Source organism: Anastrepha obliqua, chromosome 1 (assembly GCF_027943255.1).
Source record: "Anastrepha obliqua isolate idAnaObli1 chromosome 1, idAnaObli1_1.0, whole genome shotgun sequence".
In the NCBI taxonomy this organism is placed as follows: domain Eukaryota; kingdom Metazoa; phylum Arthropoda; class Insecta; order Diptera; family Tephritidae; genus Anastrepha; species Anastrepha obliqua.
Genome location: NC_072892.1, coordinates 161777 through 182522, shown reverse-complemented (window position 1 = coordinate 182522; position 20746 = coordinate 161777). Strand labels below are relative to the sequence as shown.

At 36.8% G+C, this 20746-nt stretch overlaps 2 protein-coding genes across 2 annotated transcripts; both read right to left on the bottom strand.

Annotated features, from left to right (window-relative positions):
• Positions 1-6798: 6798 nt before the first annotated feature.
• Positions 6799-13850, bottom strand: LOC129235953 (xanthine dehydrogenase). Its single transcript, XM_054870047.1, has 8 exons — positions 11281-13850; positions 11143-11216; positions 10908-11080; positions 10091-10834; positions 9725-9958; positions 7725-9659; positions 7181-7658; positions 6799-7112 (listed from the first exon to the last, which is right to left on the bottom strand). Exons 2-8 carry the CDS (start codon positions 11180-11182, stop codon positions 6931-6933), a joined length of 3786 nt encoding a protein of 1261 aa, XP_054726022.1. The 5' UTR covers positions 11183-11216; positions 11281-13850; the 3' UTR covers positions 6799-6930.
• A 136-nt stretch (positions 13851-13986) lies between these two features.
• Positions 13987-20713, bottom strand: LOC129235954 (uncharacterized). Its single transcript, XM_054870048.1, has 7 exons — positions 20476-20713; positions 20242-20414; positions 19439-20176; positions 16952-17185; positions 16447-16888; positions 15025-16374; positions 13987-14974 (listed from the first exon to the last, which is right to left on the bottom strand). The coding sequence occupies exons 1-7, from the start codon at positions 20513-20515 to the stop codon at positions 14169-14171; spliced, it is 3783 nt and encodes a 1260-aa protein (XP_054726023.1). The 5' UTR covers positions 20516-20713; the 3' UTR covers positions 13987-14168.
• Positions 20714-20746: the final 33 nt, after the last annotated feature.

The window sequence follows — 20746 nt, the reverse complement described above, 5'->3', positions numbered from 1 at the left end:
ATTCGGATTCTAGGCAAAAAATTACTTTGAAAATGACACTACACTTTTATAGAACATTCCGAACCCATTTTTTTGCAGGCCTGTGTTATTAATGTTTACATGTATAGGTTTGAGCAATATCTTTATTTATATATAAACGATAATTAGATTATTATCTAAAAAACTGAAGTGAAAGCTGCCGGAAGGGCACAGTCACTTTCTCAACCATTGTAGTATGGTGTCATGGCTTGCATCAGTTTGAAATAGTCAAATACAGCACACATGCTGTAAGGCGTAGTGTATATTGTAACCTCCACTTACACACATACATATGTATAGTAGCTTTAACCCGCGACCCCGCTCGCGTAGGAGTAGTTTTGAGGGATTTAGGATATGTATATAGAATAATTACAAACAATAATTTCATAGAAAATAATTTTTTATTAATAACCATACTATTACAATACCCGGCATCCGTTGCTATGCCTCGTTGAATAAAATCAAAACAACCAATCAGAAAAATATCAAGCAAAATTAATTGTATTAATTTTCTATCTCAAACCGTTTTTGAACTTTGCATTTGGGTCATAGTTGAACAGCTTATGCGGATTATGAAGTCTAGAGTGTGCTATAAATAGTGGGAAATAGGAAAAACTAAGATTTAACCCGCGGCCCCGCTCGCGTAGGAGTAGTTTTGAGGGATTTAGAATTTGTATATAAAAGAATTACAAACAATAATTTCATTGAAAATAATTTTTAATTAATAACCATAATACTACAGTACCGGACATCCGTTGCTATGCCTCGTTGAATAAAATCAAAACAACCAATTAGAAAAATATCAAGCAAAATTATTTTTATTAATTTTCTATCTCAAACCGTTTTTGAACTTTGCATTTGGGTCGTAGTTGAACAGCTTATGCGGATTATGAAGTCTAGAGTGTGCTATAAATAGTGGGAAATAGGAAAAACCAAGATTTTTTAGATTAAATGAGAGTGGTGGCGCGGCCTGGGGGCTGTGGGAAGGGAGTTCCATCATAAAAACATGCCTATAACCTTCATTTGGTGAAATTTTTACGTGGACGCAAACTTTTTTTGCCTGGGTGTATGCCAACCGCCAAAAACGACTATTAGTCCGGTCAAGTTAGGCGAAAAAGTAAGGGCGAAGCTACTAAAATTCATAACAAGCTGAAAATGGATTAAATTTTTCAAAACATAAGTAAAAATAAAATTTAAAGCTCCCAATCGATCCAGCCAGGGGAAAAAAATTGACTCGAGGTCAAAGGTTAGAAAAATGGGACAAAATTAACTCAGACAAAAACTGAGGATCATAAAATTATCTACAAAAAAGGTATCAATAATTTGTTCCCTAAATATCACCGTTTCTAAGATATAACGGTTTTAAAATTAATGAACCAGGTGGCTGTGAACTGTTCCATGCGATGAATTTAACCTCTGAGCTATCATATCGACTGCAAGTTTGGCTCAGCTTCCACGAGTTCGAGCAAGGCATCAGAGTTAAAGACTACATGACGACCAGCGCGGGGGGCATCCTCCATGTCGTAGTTATCACTTCGGAATTTTGAAAACCACTTTTGCGCAGTCCTTACACTCACGGTATCCTCTCCGTGAACAGTGTTTATTTCTGCAGCAGCAGTTATTGCATTTTTACCACTTTTATAAAAAAATACAAAATATGTCTCTATAGTCGTCAAGCACAGTGACGGCAATTTTATGATTTGGGGATGCTTCTATTGGTATGGAGTAGGACCTATTACCTTCATAACCAATAAAATGGACAAGTCTACCAATTGTTGAGGAGAATATGCCACTTCGGTGATTTTTTACAAAAAACAATCTTTAAAAACTTGTTCGTACGAGATTTTTAGAAAATAATGTTAAAGTTATGGTTTGGCCAAGCCAGTCACCCGACTTGAACCCTATTGAAAACCTTTGGGGAAATTTAAAGAAGATGATTATCAATTCTATGCCAAATGGAATACAAAAAGTCATTGACAATCTTGGTTGACACAGTGGACATTAATTAAAGTTCGATAATTTAAACAGCTCTTAAGTTAACAATCTGTTAAGTTCTTTTTGAATCATATCTATTTCTATTTCGTACCTATTTTAATGGCCACAGGAATATTTCCTTTTTGATCCTATTGTCACTAGTTTAAGTTTTAAATGATCCTCGAATTAATATTTACATTGTATTTGTTATATTAATCGATTAAATAAAAAACACATACAATTGAATATGTGTTATTATTAATTTAAAAAACTTGCATTTTCCATATGAACGTAAGGGTACCTATTTTAATGATCATATGTGTAATAATAGATTCAGATACTCCAAGGCTTTGAGAGCAGATTGTCCGTGCTATGTGGAGGTGTTGTGGTGGAATTAACGCAAATAAATACTATATGCAACAATTAAAGGTCTATGGCATGAAACGAATGCTGCATTTGAATGCCTCGCGATTGAAGCGTTGCAAACCTTTGGGGGGAAAATAATCATTAAAGGAAACTAATATTTCCGATCAAAATATAACAAAATTCGTTAACAAATATTTAATAGGATTAATTTTCGTCCCTTCGAATGAGCCGCAAAATCAACATTAAAATCCCCTTTCGCTATGGTTTGAATTCATTTTTAAATAATAGTAATTATTACAATTCCTTATTTGAACATTTCAATATATCTAATTACAATTTTCATTTCACAAGATCAATTCATTTTTTGTGAATAATGGTTTACCATAACATTTTTGTAATAGCGGTCGCCCCTCGGCAGACCTCCGAGTGTATTTCTGCCATGAAAAAACTCCTCATAAAAATATCAGGCGTTCGGAATCGGCTTGAAACTGTAGGTCCCTCCATTTGTGGAACAGCATCAAGACGCACACCACAAATAGGAGGAGGAGCTTGGCCAAACACTCAAAAAAGGTGTACGCGCCAATTATACAATATATACAAGGATCGCCCGTACGTCGAAATTTCGACGTTAAATAAGTACGGAGAGCAAAATTTAGTCATACCTTGTTTTAGTATTTACCATATAGTCATAGAAAAAAGTTCGAACATATATAAAAGGATAGCTTATGTTGAAACTTTTTAAATTATATATGTGAATAGATGTAGTAAAATTAAACGTGAAAAATATCCCATTTTACCTGTATTAAGCGATCTTTTTTGTTTTTTTTTATTTAAAATTGGAAAAGTAATGCATTGCAATCGCAATGATTTTAAAGCATTAGCGGCTAGGCCATCAGCTTTATGTACCATAAGTATTTATATAAGTATATTAATATTCGGTTATCATTTATATTGTATTTCAAAGTACAAATTAATTTTGTAAATAAAGTGCATACAACTTTTAATGTTTTCTGCGTTTACTTCGGACAGGAGTTCTTCTATTGTGTGGCTTGATTTTGATTGCCTTATTGAATGCAATGCTTCGCAATTTGTAATGATGTGTTTGATAGAAAGTATCTCTTCTTTGCAGAATTGACAAACGTGGTTTTGTGGATTGTTGTTTCGAAAGAGGTTGCCGTGGGTCAGGCATGTATGTCCAAGCCGAAAACGGGATCCAAAACAACTTTTTTTTCGGGGTTTGATATTAGCGTATCTCTGATTTGAGATATCAATATATCGTTATTGTTTATGTTTTTTATTGAAGTCAAAGTTGAAAGTGAGTAACTGCAGATAAGCCATTTTCCGCAGTTGCTTCGGCTGTGAAAACGGATGAATAATATGGTAATAAGGCGGAAGATGGTGTTGCATTCTCGTTAACAACGCTGAAGGCGAGTACAACTTAATACATATTTGAAGCCGTCAGTATTATATATAGTGTGGACGAATTATGGTAATTGTTGCGTATGCGCTGAAAGTTTTGCAGAAATACGGACACCGGAGTTATTTCTTTTTTATATTGTGTTAACTGTAGTAGAATGCTGTTCGTCGGTAGCGTCCATGGAGGATTCTTTATGTTGGTGGTGATATTTTTTAGCCTTTCTATTGCTATTTTACGTGATTTTCGTTTCAGCCTGTTTTTTACTATCGATTTTAAGGCAGTTTCATCATTTTGTGTTAGTTTGATTGCCGTTCGTCCGGATATATAACTGATTATATCTTTGATTAGCGGAAATCCCGCTTCGATGAGAATGTTGAGGATGGGAGTGGGGCGAAAAGCGCTTAACGCCAGACGAATCGCAGAATGGTATCATATATAGATGAAATTTTTGAAAGATTTGTTTGTGATGTGGCGCCGTATAGAGATAATCCATAATCCGATTTTCGAGAGAATGGTGGCTCTGACAATATTAAGTAGTGCATTTGTATTGCTTTCAAGTTTGATGTTGCTTAAACATTTTATTATATTAAGCCTGTTTTGTAGTGATTTGTGCAAGTAGTTTGTGTGATCATTACAGTTGTATTTGTTGTTAAAAAATATACCTTATATTATAAGTGATGTAACATTTTTAAAATGTGTATCTTCTGTATTTACGACAAAGCTTATGCAAGTACTTATGTCTGTTGCATATATGTACAATAAATGATTATATTTGGCTATGGATATCTTAGCTCCGCTGATGTCACACCAGTTATTACTAAAAGGCTACTGAATTTTGATTGCAATGTCGTTATGTCTTGTACTTTGGCATATATACATAAATCATCTGCATAAAAGACATAGTTGAAGTATTTGTTCTCATTGATTACTCAACTGAGCTTGTCAAAGGCGACTAGAAAGAGAGTGACAGATAGGGGGGAACCTTGAGGTAAGCCATTTTCCAGTGGCCAACAATCTGTTATAGTTTGGTTTGCTTTAACCCGGAATTTTCGATTTAGCATAAAGATTTTAAAGTAGTTTATTATTTTTGGGCCCAACTTCCAAGCTAAAAGTTGATCCATTATGGAGTGTAAACCAACTCTATCGAATGCCTTTTCCATGTCTATGGATATAAGAGATGTGTGGTTTCTGCTGGAAATACTATTGGTTATGTATTCGTCTAAGCGAAGTAATGCGTTTAATGTGTTGGTTCCGGACTTAAATGCGGGATGGTTTGACAGAAACTTATTTGTGTGAAGATACTACATAAGTCTCCGAGATATCATTTTTTCTATGGCTTTTGATAGGCAAGTTAGAAGGGAAATAGGCCTATACCCTTCTGCCAGGTTTTTTGGTTTGTTTGCTTTCGGTATGGGTACAGCAAGGGCAATTTTTATATTATACGTTTCAACATTTATATGTGTATGGAAACAGAGCTGCTTGTACCAAAAACTTAGCAACAGAACGGCAATATTGTTTTGTATTTCATCGTCACACTATTCAATTACGCGATTATATTCATAATATATAGGTATAGCAATTTTCAAACAAACAACATTGTTGCCATTACAGTGCGACTATATATAAAGCGTTTTTCAGTAAGAGCGCTTCAACTTTTTTTTTGAATAAAACACAAACGGTTTGACCTTTTTAACTAATTTTTTTTATTATCGAGTTTGAACATATACATTTAAGTATGAAATTCGATTTCTTTTGCATGACCACCGCGTGCACGTTTTACGAAGTCCGATCGTTGAACCCAATTTTCGACCACTCTTTTGCATAAATCGGCCGAAATTCCAGCAATTTCGCGTTTAATATTGGCTCTGAGCTCACAAATCGTCGCCGGCTTGTTATCATGTCGCGGTATCGATTTCCATTCACAGTAACGTGGCGATCGTTCTCGTCAACGAAAAAATATGGGCCAATTACGCCGCCGGCATGTAAACCGCACCAAACAGTGATTTTTTCGGGATGCAACGGTGCCTCATGAATCACGTGTGGATTGCTTTCTGCCCAGTAACGCATATTTTGCTTGTTTACAAAGCCATTGAGCCAAAAGTGAGCTTCATCACTGAAGATGATTTTTTGGAAAAAATCTGGATTAAAGTAGCAGCAACAGAACGATTATTTTCATAAAAAATTTGCACGATTTGCAATCGTTGCTCAAGTGTGTAGCGTTCCATGATGAAATGTATACTAATGAAGTTTACAAATGACAAGCGAAAAATAAAAAATATTGTGTCGTTCGCCCTCCCTATCGGAAAAAAGTTGAAGCGCACTTATTGAAAAACGCCTTATGTAAAAATATATTTCTCCCGTTCTAACACACTATTATTAATACAGGTAAAATAGTGTGATTAATTTTACCTGCACCTATTCACTTATGTATCTGTTTTAATACATTGTGCAAACTGTCTCCACGTATGCTATCCATTGGTATATGTTTCAACTTTTTTCTCTGACTATAATTTCTTGTTTGAACATTTCAATATATCTAATTATAATTTTCATTTCAGAAGATAAATTTAATTTTTTGTGAATAATGATATACCATAATCTATCACAAATCGCGAATCAGCTAAGCAAGACGCAAAGTTTCAAAAACTATTTTCAAAACAATGGATCAAAAAGAACTTCGTGTTTAAATTTTACACTGTTTCTCGATGGGGGAAAATACCGTTTACGCGAAGCAATTGCTTGAAAAGTGTTATGGGGAAGCTGAAATAAAACGATGGTTTGCTGACTTTAAATGTGGTCGTAGAGACACCGATGATGCACAACGCAGTAGACGACCAAATAAGGCGGTAACACCAGAAAACACCAAAAAATCCACAAAATCGTTTTAAATGATGAATGATTGCGTTGTTCTTGATGGAAATTACGTTGATGAATAAAGCTTATTTTGAACAAAACAAAAAATTGTTTTCTTTGTTGGGTCCGGCACTTTTCGGCCCATGGGTTATGCACGATACACTTGAAACTTTTATCTCAAAAAAAGTTATTTATTTGATATTAACTATTTGTGGTTAATAGTAGATCATATGAAAATATTTTAAACTGATACATCAATAGTGAGTTTCTGGATTCATATTCTGTTTGAACGTGATTTCTCTTTACTTGAGCTGGAACATGCTACAATCAGTACCTGACTGTAGCAACACACGTTCGGGTGTCATCGGTGCGCTTAGCGCAATCCATTTATTTGGTATCCCAGCATCAGAGCGAGCAGATTGTAAAGCCTCCTGCAGAGCAAAGCCCACAGCTATTCCTAAACATATAGCTGGCTCACCAGTAGCTGAAAAGGTAAGCAATAAATCATTACCAAGTTCTTAACATACAAAATATAAGAGCCGTCTAGCCTACCCTTGGAACGCATAAACCCAGCCGCATTTGGGCTGCGTGGCAACATTTCAATGCGGAAATCGATTGGTATGTCTTTAGCACCAGGTGGTTTGTAATTCCATGTACGGTTAGTTTTGAGCTCACCAGTATTTCTATCAACAACTATTTCTTCTGAAGTCCAATAGCCGAGGCCCATCATAAATGCTCCCTCAATTTGTCCGATATCCACATTTGGATTTAAACTCTCTCCAGCATCCTCCAATATATCTACGCGCGGTAGTTGATAATTGCCGGTCAGAATGTCGACTTCCACCTCCACAAGACCTAGAGCACACACTGTATATGGATCCATATCATTTGGTTTGCAATCATCGTTTACAATCAGACTAATGTGTTGACTGTAAGCTGTCTGTATAATTTCGAGCCATGTCGGATTTTTTAAGGATTCCCGCACTGGCTTGAGTCGTTCGTTAATTGTGTTGCAACATTTCCGCACCGCCTACATAATGTGGTATTTATTAAGTTTGATTAATTAAAATTATATTCTATCATATATTGTACATACGTAGCAGAGTGTTTCACTGCCGATTGAGCCTCCAGTTACCATGCTATTTGCGCCATTAATAGTATTGCTACCCTCAAATCGAATCATATTTAATGGTATACCCAACTCATAAGACGCCAGCTGGGCGACCTTGGTGTTCATTCCTTGACCCATTTCAATACCACCGTGTGAAATAATCACGGTTCCATCGCCGTGATAGATGGCTAACGTAGCCGGAAACTGTCCAAAGTACCCAATATGATACTCCATGATAGCAATACCAAGGCCCTTCTTACACCAGCGATTATGTACATTGAAAATTTTGACTTCCTGCTTTCGTATTTTGTAATTTGTTGATTCCACAAAGTGTGCCAAAATTTTACCCATTTTATGTCCAGGAATTAAGTTAGCAGTACGAACATCCACTGGATCTAATCCAGTATCAAAAGATATCTGTTCGAGAATATTTTCGATCATGGCAATTCCCTCAACTGAACCAGGTGCACGGCAGGGTGTATTGCTAGGCGAATCAGTTATGACCATGTAACCATCCAACTTGTAGTTATCACTAAATTCATAGCAATTTTTACCGAGCAAAACTGTGTGACCCATTGGAGATTCGTTAGGAAGACAGCCTGCATCTTCGTAAAATGCATTACGCAGTGCTACAATTTTTCCCGTACTTTTAACGTAGAAGTCGTAATCTGAATGGAAAGCCCATCGTTTTCCAAGAACATTCATCATCGATTCTATAGATTGGACAAAACGTACCGGACGGTTAAGCTTAAAGGCAGCCAATGCGGCGGCGCAAGCAGCTGGAAGACTCCGGGTCGCCTTGCCACCATAGCCACCACCCAATCGCCGTACCTTAACTTGAACTTCATTAGTTTTCATTCCCAGCAACTCTGTAAGAGCTCCTTGGAGCAGGTCCATCCACTGAGTGGCGGCATACACTTCCAATCCACCTTCAAACGGAATTACTACGGAAGTATGTGGTTCCATGAAGTAGTGGTACTGCAAGCCCAAATCTAATTTTCCCGAACCATGTACATCATAATCGTCTTCAATTTTTAGATTTTCGATGAGGGACTTAATAGTATGGTTAATTCTATCTGAGCAAGCACTGTTCAGAACATCATGAAGTGTGGGGAAAACTTCGTCTGCTTTGCCAGCATAAGTGAGCTTCACTAGTTTAACAGCCGCATTGGCAGTGGCATTAGAGTCAGCCACTATTACACCTATTGGTTGATTGTAAAATTTTGTGGCACCACTAGCAAATAGTTCCTCATTCTCTTTAAAGAACATGGGCTCGTTTCCACAAACCGTATTTTTTCCAGGTATATCTTTAGTAGTTAGAAAGTCAACAACTCCAGGTAGTTTGAATGCTTCTGAGGTGTCAATGTCAACTACCGTAGCTCCTACTTTCTTGGCCGTAACGAAAGCTGCCCACAACTGGTGTGGCTGAACGGGTACATCATTGGCATAAGTGGCTTCCCCTGCTGTCTGCATTACACCTTCGTATTTTTCAATTGCTTGGTGTACAGGTGAATCATCTTCTATTCTTTCGTATACTTGTCTACCTGATGATACTGGACGCTTCAGAATCTCTGCTCCACTACGTAGCTTTGCTGGAATTGTGCTGTCTGGTGTATTTTTCAAAATGGTTTTATAGAGTAGCCCACAAGCTAGTTTCTGCCTATAGTCGGGCGAAGCATCAGGTAAAACTGCATCAGCAACGATGTGATTTCTGGCTGCCACAAAAATCCGTCTTACAACTTCTGGATCATATAATTGTTTTCCTTCTAGTATTTTTTCGATTTCAGTTGCGTGGATGAAGTCAGGATTTATGCCACCAAAACAGATGCGGGCAGATTTTACTCTGAAGCTTGGTCTCTCAATATTTATGAGAAACGCAGCATTAACATAAGCATGCGCATTTTGTGCCCTGATCATAACCTAAAGTTTAAGATAATATAATTTTTTTTTTTCAAAGTTTCTGTAGACATAAGATTAAAGCATACCTTGTAGGAATCAAATATATATCTCTTTAACGAATATGGTGGAAGAATGAATGCTCTAATAACTTTACCCTTTATTGGAGTTTTCAAAAACTCTGTGATCGTTACTGTCTTCTCTTTTGTCGCGCTTTCTTGGACTATCACTTGAGCATTTAATGCTTCAAAAAGAACAAAAATATCAGAGGGGAAGCTGTTGTGGTAGTATTTCATCATTAGGTTACCAGCCAAGGTGCCCATCTAAAAACCAAAACACAGTGTACTTCGATAAATATTGCATAGCATTCTAACCACTTATGATAACATATCAGAGCGATAGCGATAAATCGCAATTATAAACAAGTCACGTTTGATGAACGCGTGCGTACTCACATTGCGAACAGGTACATTTGCAATTAAATCGAAATGGTTCCAAAGTTGTTTAGAGTACTCAAAGCCATTATATTTGGCTGCCTCTTGAAATATTTCCATTGTCTGGGATAAACTTAAATTGCCACCTAAGGTTACGGCATTTGGAGTAATACTATATTGGCACAGTTCAGGTACTCCATTCACGCCGATAAATGTTTTAATAGTATATTCGCGGTGAAAGACGCCGTGAGCAGTATTACCGGCCACCAGCATATACTTGCAACCTTTCGATTGCTCTATAGCACAGAAAACGTCAGATAATGATTTCGGCCAGAACCATTGGCTACCATCCTCATATTTCATTGGCGGCCGCTTTGTCAGGCTGATGCAAGATCTGTTACATGAAGTCTCAGTCTTGGGGCATGTTTTAGTCCTGAGGTCTTCAATGTCAAAGCACTCTTCAGGAATTTCGATAGTACTGTCGATTGCAAAAGATTTCATGGCATCTAATATGGGACGGTATCCAGTGCATCGACAAATGTTGCCACCAAAAGAATTCTCCACCTCCTCCATGGTAACTTTGTCTCCCTTAGATTTCAGTAACCCATACATATTCATAACAAAACCTGGCGAGCAAAAACCACATTGAGTGCCGTTCATCTTAGCCAAACGTTTTTGAATCGGGTGATAGCCCATACGTTTGCTCCCAATCCCCTCAATAGTGGTTATCTCCCAATCTGCACAAGTGTTCAGTAATGTCAAACACTTTAAGTATAGCGAAGAAATATTTTTAAATAGGTATTTGATGTTTTCAGAATATGGTGAAACTTTTACTTACTGAGTTGACGGCCCAAGTGTGCACATCGCCAGTAACTGGGTGTTTACCCGTAACCACGCAAACGCATACTCCGCATCCGCCTTCTTGACACATAAATTTAGTACCTGATAGTCCCGCATGCTCTCGGATAAAGGTGTTCAAAGTAATGTCCGATGGAAGATTGGATAACTTAACTGCGTAGTAAAATTTTATAATAAATAGAAAACGTATTGGCAGGCCTGTTATAATTACTTACAAGTGTATAATCGGTCGTTGATAATAAACTTTGTTGTCATTTCGCCGTTTCTATTGCTTAAATATGTGCAATGTCTAAACAAATTTAAAATAAAAAATATATTTTTTGGAATTGTGGAGGAAAGGATTTATTTTTTACTAGAAAACGAGCCTCCTAACACGTCCGTTCTGAGCGACAAAATTTATAAAATTAATTTCTCTTCCAATTGTGCGCTCCTTTATAAACCATCATTCTCTTGCATATGCAAGTATATATGTATGCATATAAGATATTTGTATACATGTACTTCTATACAAGTTAATAATATGAGAACATTATAATTATAATCAACAAACATACAAACTTTCAATTACTATAGCGGAACAGAACGCGAAACGGCGATATATTCGCCGTCGTCAAATAGTTATGTTAATCTTAGTTCATTTCCCCTGCAGGAAAATCCATTGCTACCGCACAGAGACCATCAGACAGCTTTCACATGACGGGCGAGAATCGATTGACAAGTTGTTCACCTACAGCATTTACACGAGCGACAAAACTTTTTTCGCCAGACAATTTATTCAATCACCCTATGCACCAGCAATTTTCATTGACCAATGTTTAATCGCCTAAACAATCTCTTCAGGTTAATGCTGCTTAATAGGCCTGCCAAAATGAGTCCGTTGCGACAATGCATTTGACTGGCACCTGGATTGCCTGTATTTGTATAGGAACGAACAAAAGTCAGCAACTCTCCACTTACGGTAAGTCCGGCACAATAGCAATGAAGGTAGTATGCAAGATTTCGTCTTCCCAAGTGTCGTCCCAAAAATACAGAAGAAATCATGCACACATGCGACGGCACGTATCAATACATTCATTGTGACATCCTCCTGCGCTTTCTTTAACGTGCCAGTCGAACGCATTGCCGCCAAGGATGATGAACTACAATGTTTGGCTATTCGAAGTAAAATTGAGAATAACTTCGGTTGCTCTGCCATCGGAGATTCGACAGCAAAATCCACAGTTATTTACGCAGACCGCAACGAAGTCACATGAGCAAGGGCTGCGTTAATTGTTTCTTATATCATCAACACAATTTTCATTTTGTAATAAACAAACCGCTGACACATATTCTGTTACGTAAGCAAACCAGCTGATTCCTGATGTTAGCCACACCTTCTGAATTATTTTCATCTATAGTATTATTTTAAAACATGGCCCTTATTCTGACTAAACTACAATATGTACAGATATGAAATATATATCAAAAGAAAGGTTTTGATGAGCATATTTCCGGAAAATTATAAAAATTAAAATTGGTTAATTTGTTCATGTAATATTTGCGTGTAAAGTTAGCAAAATTTTCATATTGATAACAGCGATGTCTATGCAAAGCGATTTGACACACAAATATACTCATATATGTATATGAGTACGTTTGCTTTGTTTAGCTCTCTTTCTAATGAGCACAGCATTGTATAGGCAAAGAACTCTTTAATTGTTTTGTTTTGTTCTCTTTACTAATAAATATGTATTCATGAACATAGTTCTAACGGGTGCTGCGAATTTTTTTTCAAAATTTTGTTGTGATGGCAATAATTGGTATGAATTGACAATTGACTTGAAATTTGTCAATTCACTTAAAACAACGGTAACAGTGCAAATTAGAAAGAGTTTTGGACAGAGGCAATATAGAATTTATTTTAAGAAAAAAGTACATCCATATTTAATTTTAAAATGTGCCTAGAGGACGACCAAGAAGAGTTCCTACTTTAAGTGGAGGAATAGAGCAGGTAAGTAAGTGATAAATGTTTGAAACGTCACGTATTGGATATGATTGGTAGAAGCATCTACTTTTGTTTTCGTTCATATATGGTACAATTGAATTACAATATATAAACGTATGTAGTATGTATTTAAAAATATTGTGTGCGTTTGATCCTTTTTGCAAAATTCAAAATTTTAAATAGTTTTAAAAAATGAGGAGAGAGAGACAAAAAATGTTATATGCATAAGTTCTTACATATTACATATGAATAAAAATATACAGTTTTCTAATCCTCATAACTTTTAATACATAAAAGTGTCACATATGCTGTTTACTTTCCGTGGGAAAAAAGCCCACCCGATTTTCCGGGGTTACATACTAGTTATATTTTATTTTGAAAAAACTATTCCAACCATGCTCCAGGATCAATCGGTTTTAGTTAAGCTTACTTTTCGGTTTTAGCATTATCACCCTCTGAAGGCGTTTGTCTCATTAGGATCTATAAAAGGTGATATCTGATAGTGATAATGTAACTACTCTCGTGAAAGTTTAACATTTACTACAAAAACAAAAAAAAATTATATTTGAGCCAGTCTAACAAACTAGTGAAACGGATTCGTTTTCTCTAGGCCAAGTTTTCTCTACAGGGTCGCCTCAAGCAGAATCAACAACCTACGCAGCTTTCGTAAAATCGTGCCGAGAGTTTATAAACATCTGTCAGTTATTTGATGCCGTAATTGAACAGCCTAATAAAAATGTTTGAATTCACATACCAAAAAGTTAGAGAGCGTAAAAGTGCGTACAGTTGAAAACAATCATTGTTAAGATTTCGTAGGTTAGAAACTTATACCTGGCAACAGGAGCAGCTACTAGGTGCTAATTTGAATTGAGGCCCCCATGCGGAAACATTCGGAAGGAATAAAACTTATCGGAACAAACGGACACGTATTATACCATATTCGATTACTCACCTAACATTGTGTATCAAAGAATTAATAATCCCGACGTCGCCATCCCGACTCGTGAGTAATACTTAATAAAATGTTACAAAACATCAACACTGTTGCAAAGCATAACTTATAACACAGTATTCATACAGTATTAATGCAATACCTTTACAGTATATACATACGTAGGGTTTTGAAAACTTCCGAAGTATATACATATGTATGTACATATCTATTCGAATGCAATATTTGTTTTTGATTTATTTATATTTCCCAACCACCAATGCAATTCTTAAACATACGGCAAGTAAACTGACCGGCGTAATACGCTAGTCTAATGAGAGCTTTGAAATATCAGTGCCTGCATTCAAAACAATAGTCTCAGGCGTTGTTGGAGCTCCTAATCGAACCCATTCTCTTTTGAGACCGGCATCTTTTCGAGAAGACTGTATAGCGTGTTGTATGGCGAAAATTGAACTGACCGCTAGACAGCAAGGTGGCTCACCGGTCGCTTTAGAACGCATGAATCCTGCTGGATTTGGATTTCTTTGCAATAATTCTACACGAAAATCGATAGGAATATCCTTTGCTCCAGGAGGTTTGTAATTCCATGTCCGATTAGTAAGAAGTTGCCCTGTTTGTCGGTCATAGATCAATTGTTCCGTGAGCCAGTAACCCAACAACATGATAAATGAACCTTCCACCTGACCAATGTCAATATGTGGACTTAGACTCTCGCCAGCATCTTCCAATATGTCAACACGTCTTATTTGGTTATTACCCGTTAAGATATCCACTTCAACTTCGGTTAATGCCAAACCATATACGTTGTAGTTCTCCATGTCACCCTTTTTATATTGATCACTAACGATCATATTTATAGCCTTTCCCCAAGCCTGTTGAACAACATCCAACCAACTAGTTTCTTTACCAAGTGCGTCTCTAACTGGCTTAAGACGTTCATTGAGAGTTTCGCAAGCTTTACGAACTGCAAAACAAAGACTTTCGCTACCAACTGCGCCGCCAGTCACCATCGAATTAGCACCATTAATAGTGTCACTTGACTCAATCCTTATAAAAGATAGTGGTATTCCAAGCGTATGGGCTGCCACTTGGGCAATTTTCGTGTTCATACCTATTAAAATCAAATAGTTAACTTAATTCCATACACTTTATTCCACATACCTTGACCCATCTCTATTCCTCCATGCGATATCACTACAGTACCGTCAATGTGATATACCGATACAGTGGCTGGGTATTGACCAAATAGAAAAACTGGGTATTCCATAATGGCTAAGCCTAGACCACGTTTTACCCAACGATTTTTCTCATTGAAATCATCGATTTCATTTCGCCGCTTTCGGTATTCAGTTGACTTAATGAATCGTGGCAATAATTCTTCCATTTTATTTCCAGGTTTCAAGTTTACTAATCGTGCATCGGCGGGATCTATGTTCGCTTCAAATGCAATGTGTTCTAAAATATTTTCGATCATCGCAATCCCTTCCACCGAACCTGGAGCACGGCACCAAGTCGAACTGGGAGCATCCGTTATAACAGCCTCGGCCACGATTTTTGTACTTGAGTCAGGAAGCTCGTAACAGTTTTTCGCGCATGCAACCGAATGTCCTTTGATAGGATTTTCATTAAGCGTATACCCCGCATCCTGATAGAATGTATTCTTAAGCCCTATAATTTTCCCATTGGTTTTAATATGAAACTCATAATCAGAGCGACAACCCCATCGTTTTCCATTCGAGTTCATCATGGATTCAATAGTCTGCACAAAGCGCGCTGGCCGATTTAGTTTGTGGGCAACTAGAGAAGCAGCACATGCAACCTGATTACCACGCGAAATCTTACTGCCATATCCGCCACCGAGGCGACGTACTTTTAGTTGAACATCATTTACTTTAACCTGTAGCATTTTTGCGATTACACATTGAGTATGGTCCATCCACTGTGTTGCTGTCCAAACTTGAAGACCTTCTTCAAACGGAATAGCTATGGTAGTTTGAGGTTCCATAGTAAAATGATATTGTCCACCAATTTCAAAAAGACCCTTGGCATTGATGTCCGGTGTTTCTAAGAGTTTTATATCATCAAATTGCGAGGACTTTATCTTATTGACACGGTCCATTTCTTGTGCTTCAAACACATGTGCAGTGGTGGGTAAAATATTGCGGGTGCTGTTGGAATAGGTCACTTTCACTTTAGTGGCGGTACGATTTGCAATATCACTTGTAATAGCCACTACAACGCCCAAAGGCTGATCGTAATATTTAACAATCCCACTGCAAAATATCTCTTCAGTTTCATACCCAAATGATGGGTCGCATGACAAATTCTTTCCAGGAATATCCTTAGCCGAGTAAAAGGCAATGACCCCTGGAGTTTGCAAAACCTCGGACGCATCAATCTGTTCAATATTTGCTCCAACTTTTGTTGCATTAGCGAATGCACAGTATACGGAATTGGAAGTAGTGAGTATGTCATTCATATAGGTGGCTTCACCGGAACATTGAATCATAGCTAGATGTGTTATTAATTGTTATTTGTTACTATTTTCTTACATTCAAATATAAAAGTAGTTGATTATTTCACCTTCAATTTTTTCTACTGCCTGTGTAACTGGGTAATTTTTTTCATTTGTTTCGAATGATTGCATTCCGGATGAGAGGGGTCGTTGAAGTAAATTGCCACCACTCTTGTATTCATCTTTCACTTTGTCTGTTGGCGCAATCTTCAACAAACTCTTATAAAGCAAACCTCCAGCTAGAGTTTTTCGGAAATCGGGAGAGGCGTCCGGAAGAACATCGTCGGGTTTCAGTTGGGCAATCAGGTTTTTGAAAATATTTGAAACAGTGCCCTTCTCAAATAAATTCTGTCCAGCTAAGACAGATTCTATTGCTGTGGCATGAACAAACTCGGGATGTATACCTCCAAAACAAATACGACCAGAATTAACTTTCCCCACAAATGGATCCATATCTATTAAAAAAGCAGCGTTGACATAAGCATGAGCGTTTTGAGCTCGTGGCATTATCTAAAATATTATTCGAGAATTGAGAGAATTCTTATGGTTGTATCATTTCAATAACTATCTTACTTTATACGAATCGAAAACGAAATTTTCTTTTGAGTAGGGTTTTAACTCGAATGCAATTATGACAATCTTATTATTGGTTAATGATAGATACTCTTTCAGTGAGATGGTCTTCTGTGTAGATACATCTTCGCTGACAACAAGTTGGACATCGAGAACTTCGAATGTTATGAAAATATCCGAGGGGAATTCTGGGTGGTATTTTTTTACACTGATATTTCCCGCGAGGGTTCCAGTCTGAAAAATATAATTAAATATACGTCCAATAAACGCTTCACAATATAGACTGTGTTTTGCTTTTGCGAACTAAAATTTTCAAATAACATACATATATGTATAATTGGCGCGTACACCCTTTTTGGGTGTTTGGCCGAGCTCCTCCTATTTGTGGTATGCGTCTTGATGTTGTTCCACAAATGGAGGGACCTACAGTTTCAAGCCGACTCCGAACGGCAGATATTTTTATGAGGAGCTTTTTCATGGCCGAGGTTGGAGGTTTGCCATTGCCTGCCGAGTTACGATTGCTATTAGAAAAATGTTTTTCTTAATTTTGGTGTTTCACCGAGACTCGAACCTACGTTCTCTCTGTGAATTCCGAATGGTAGTCACGCACCAACCATTCGGCTATGGCGGCCGAATATATGTAACTAATTATATATGTATGTATAAGTATACTCGTATATGAGTGCGAATTTATTTATTTAACTTTAACGTGAGCTTTATTGTTTATACATATATAAATAATAATGTGTTATAGTACAGTAATTTGATATTTCTTTCATGTTAACGCAAATGCTTGGACTAAAGGATGAGATGAGATGAGATGAACTCCATCCGTTCCGCTATTGTTTGAGAGGGAGTTGAGAATGACGCTGCATGGCGTTTTCAATTTCAGAAGTAATGAAAATCTCTTGTTGAAGTTATGCCTTTTATTTTGAAAATGCTATGAACGGTAGATCGAATAAAAATGTTTATTGTGCACATTACATTACTCTTTTCTGAACAGGAATTTTTGGTATTATTTTTTGAAAGTTTTTAAGCCTACATGAAATATTTTGGTCAATTAAATATAAATTCCTCTACTTTTGAATGGCAGCATTCGTACTATCGAACCCAGATTTTCTTGGCGTGAGTTTGGTCTGCTGAAAACTCTTATAAGGTTTGGCGAAGAGAATAGTGATTTTGATACTAAATTTTAATAATTCCAACGCGGTATTGAATCGAATAGCGTTATTGAATCTATAATAATGAATAATTATATGCTAAATTTGACATCCGCAGCTTTGCGAAGAAAATTACTATACGGTGTGAAAGTTCGAGCGCCTCTATTGAAAAATCCAATTTTTGTATGAATATGTACTCATATACAGAGCTGGGTCGTAATGAATCCTTTCGGGACAAAATTACGCGTAATTAGAAGGAATTGTAATTAGTAATCGATTCTTTCAGCCCACAGCAAAAGAATAAAATTATAGTACTATTTCAATATTAGAAGTAATTTCAAAAGCAGTTTTTGTTGTCAATTCCATAGCCTTTTGTGTAGATACATCGTCGCTGACAACAAGCCGTACATCGAGAGTGTCGAATGTTATGAAAGGAATTAATTACTTTTTTAATTCATACGACGTAATTTCAAAAGTAGCGTTTTTTGTCAACTCCATTGCATGGAATTTTTTATTTTGTGATTGGAGAGAATTATGTGATAGTAAGATAACTTTCTTTCAAATTCTTTGAAAGGGATAAAAACATTTTTTTTAACTCTGTTGAATAAAATATATTTTTATTTTAAGTAGTTAGAAAAATGCGTGCTCTTTGCAAGGCTCTTAACTACCGCTATTTGGGGGACTTCTATTGTTTTCTGACTGACTTCAGAAATGACTGTCACTTTTCTCGCAGGGATGCTTGCAATCAAACAGCGGTCACCACTAATGACAACGTGTAATAATCACTAAAAGTGGCCGCTGTGTGAATGCCGGCATAAATCAACATTTACAATTAAAAATTAGAAACACATGCACTTCTATGTGTGGATATAGGTATACACTACGCACATGGATATATACACATATGAAAAACCGCTCTAAGTACATATATAATAAATTGTATGTTATGAGTGTTAATTCTCCGTTTCACTTCCAACGCCAACTATTTAATCAATTTTGAAATCAAATATTAGAAATATTTCCATATGTACATAACATATATATAAATATATATATGTACATACATATATGTGTATGAATATAAGTACGTAAAATGGAGAGATAAGTATATACATATTCATATGTAGGTATACTCGTATATAGTGATCTGTATGGCTACGTATACTTATATATCTTGTTAGACTGCAACATATTACATTTATGTATATATAGATATTTATGTATGATTGTTTAAGCAGCCGGAATGTTAAAAGCGTTTACTACGCTGCCTCACTTCCAACATTTACCAATTAAATAAAATCTTAAAGGTGAAACTAGCAATACTCACATTGCGTACTGGTACATTTGCAATCAAATCGAAATGTTGCCACAACTGTTGGCAGTACTCGAAACCAGACTTCTTAGCGGCTTTTAAGAAAATGTCCATCGCTTCGGTCAAGCTAAGATTACCACCCAATGTCAATAAGTCACTGGTAATAGAGTGATGCTTCAGCTCAGGCACTGCATTGATATCAATAAAATGCTTTAGGTTTAATGAACGCCTATAAACACCATGCGCTGTATTTCCTGCGACCAGCATAAACTCATCATTGCCTACTTTAGAGAGGGCATCAAATAGCTCGGGGAGCGTTCGTGGCCAATTCCATTGCGTACCGTCGGCGTAGACCAAAGTATTTAGCGACTTTTGACAGCTACGCGCACATTGCAACCCTGTTTTTGGGCAAGAGATGAGCTCGAAGTCTTCAATATCCTGACATTCCTCCGGAACTTCAATAGTACTGTCGATGGCAAAGGATTTCATAGCATCTAATATCGGACGGTACCCAGTGCAGCGGCAAATGTTGCCTCCAAAGGAATTCTCAACTTCCGCCATTGTGACTGTTCCACCTTTCGACTGAAGTAGGCCATACATATTCATTACAAAACCCGGCGAACAGAAACCACATTGTGTGCCATTCATCTTGGCCAAACGTTTTTGAATCGGATGGTAGCCAAAACCTTTATTGCCAATTCCCTCAGCTGTTATGATCTCCCAATCCGAACAAGTGTTCAGCAGCGTCAAGCACTTTTAATAAGATTGTTTTCTTTAATTTTTTAAGAAGAAATTTATGTGATGAAATTCCAGCTTACTGAATTTACGGCCCATGCACGTAGTTCACCGCTGACGGGATGTTTACCTTTGACAACACACACACAAGCACCACAACCGCCTTCTAAACACATATATTTGGTCGCCGTCAACTGCGCGTGCTCTCGAATAAAAGTATTCAGGGTGATATCCGGTGGAAAGTTTGTCAGATTGACTAAAAATATGTTAATTCCAAACTAATATCTTCTAATCTTCGTGAGCATTTTCATATTTACCGATGTATGGAACGTCGTTGATTATAAATTTCGTTGTCATCTTTTTGCCGCCTTAAAACTTCACTTTACTTTCAAAAGTTTTAATTTTTATATTTTTTTCTTTCTCACAAATTTTAAATATAAAATCACTTTGCGCGCAGTTGCGATAAAATTTACTAGATAAACTGAACAGTTTGCCGTTTACTGTAGAACTACAAAATCATGGAGCAGCGTCGACACACTTCACAAATGCCTCTGTGTCGGATTGTTAGAAGTTGAAATGTAGAGGTGC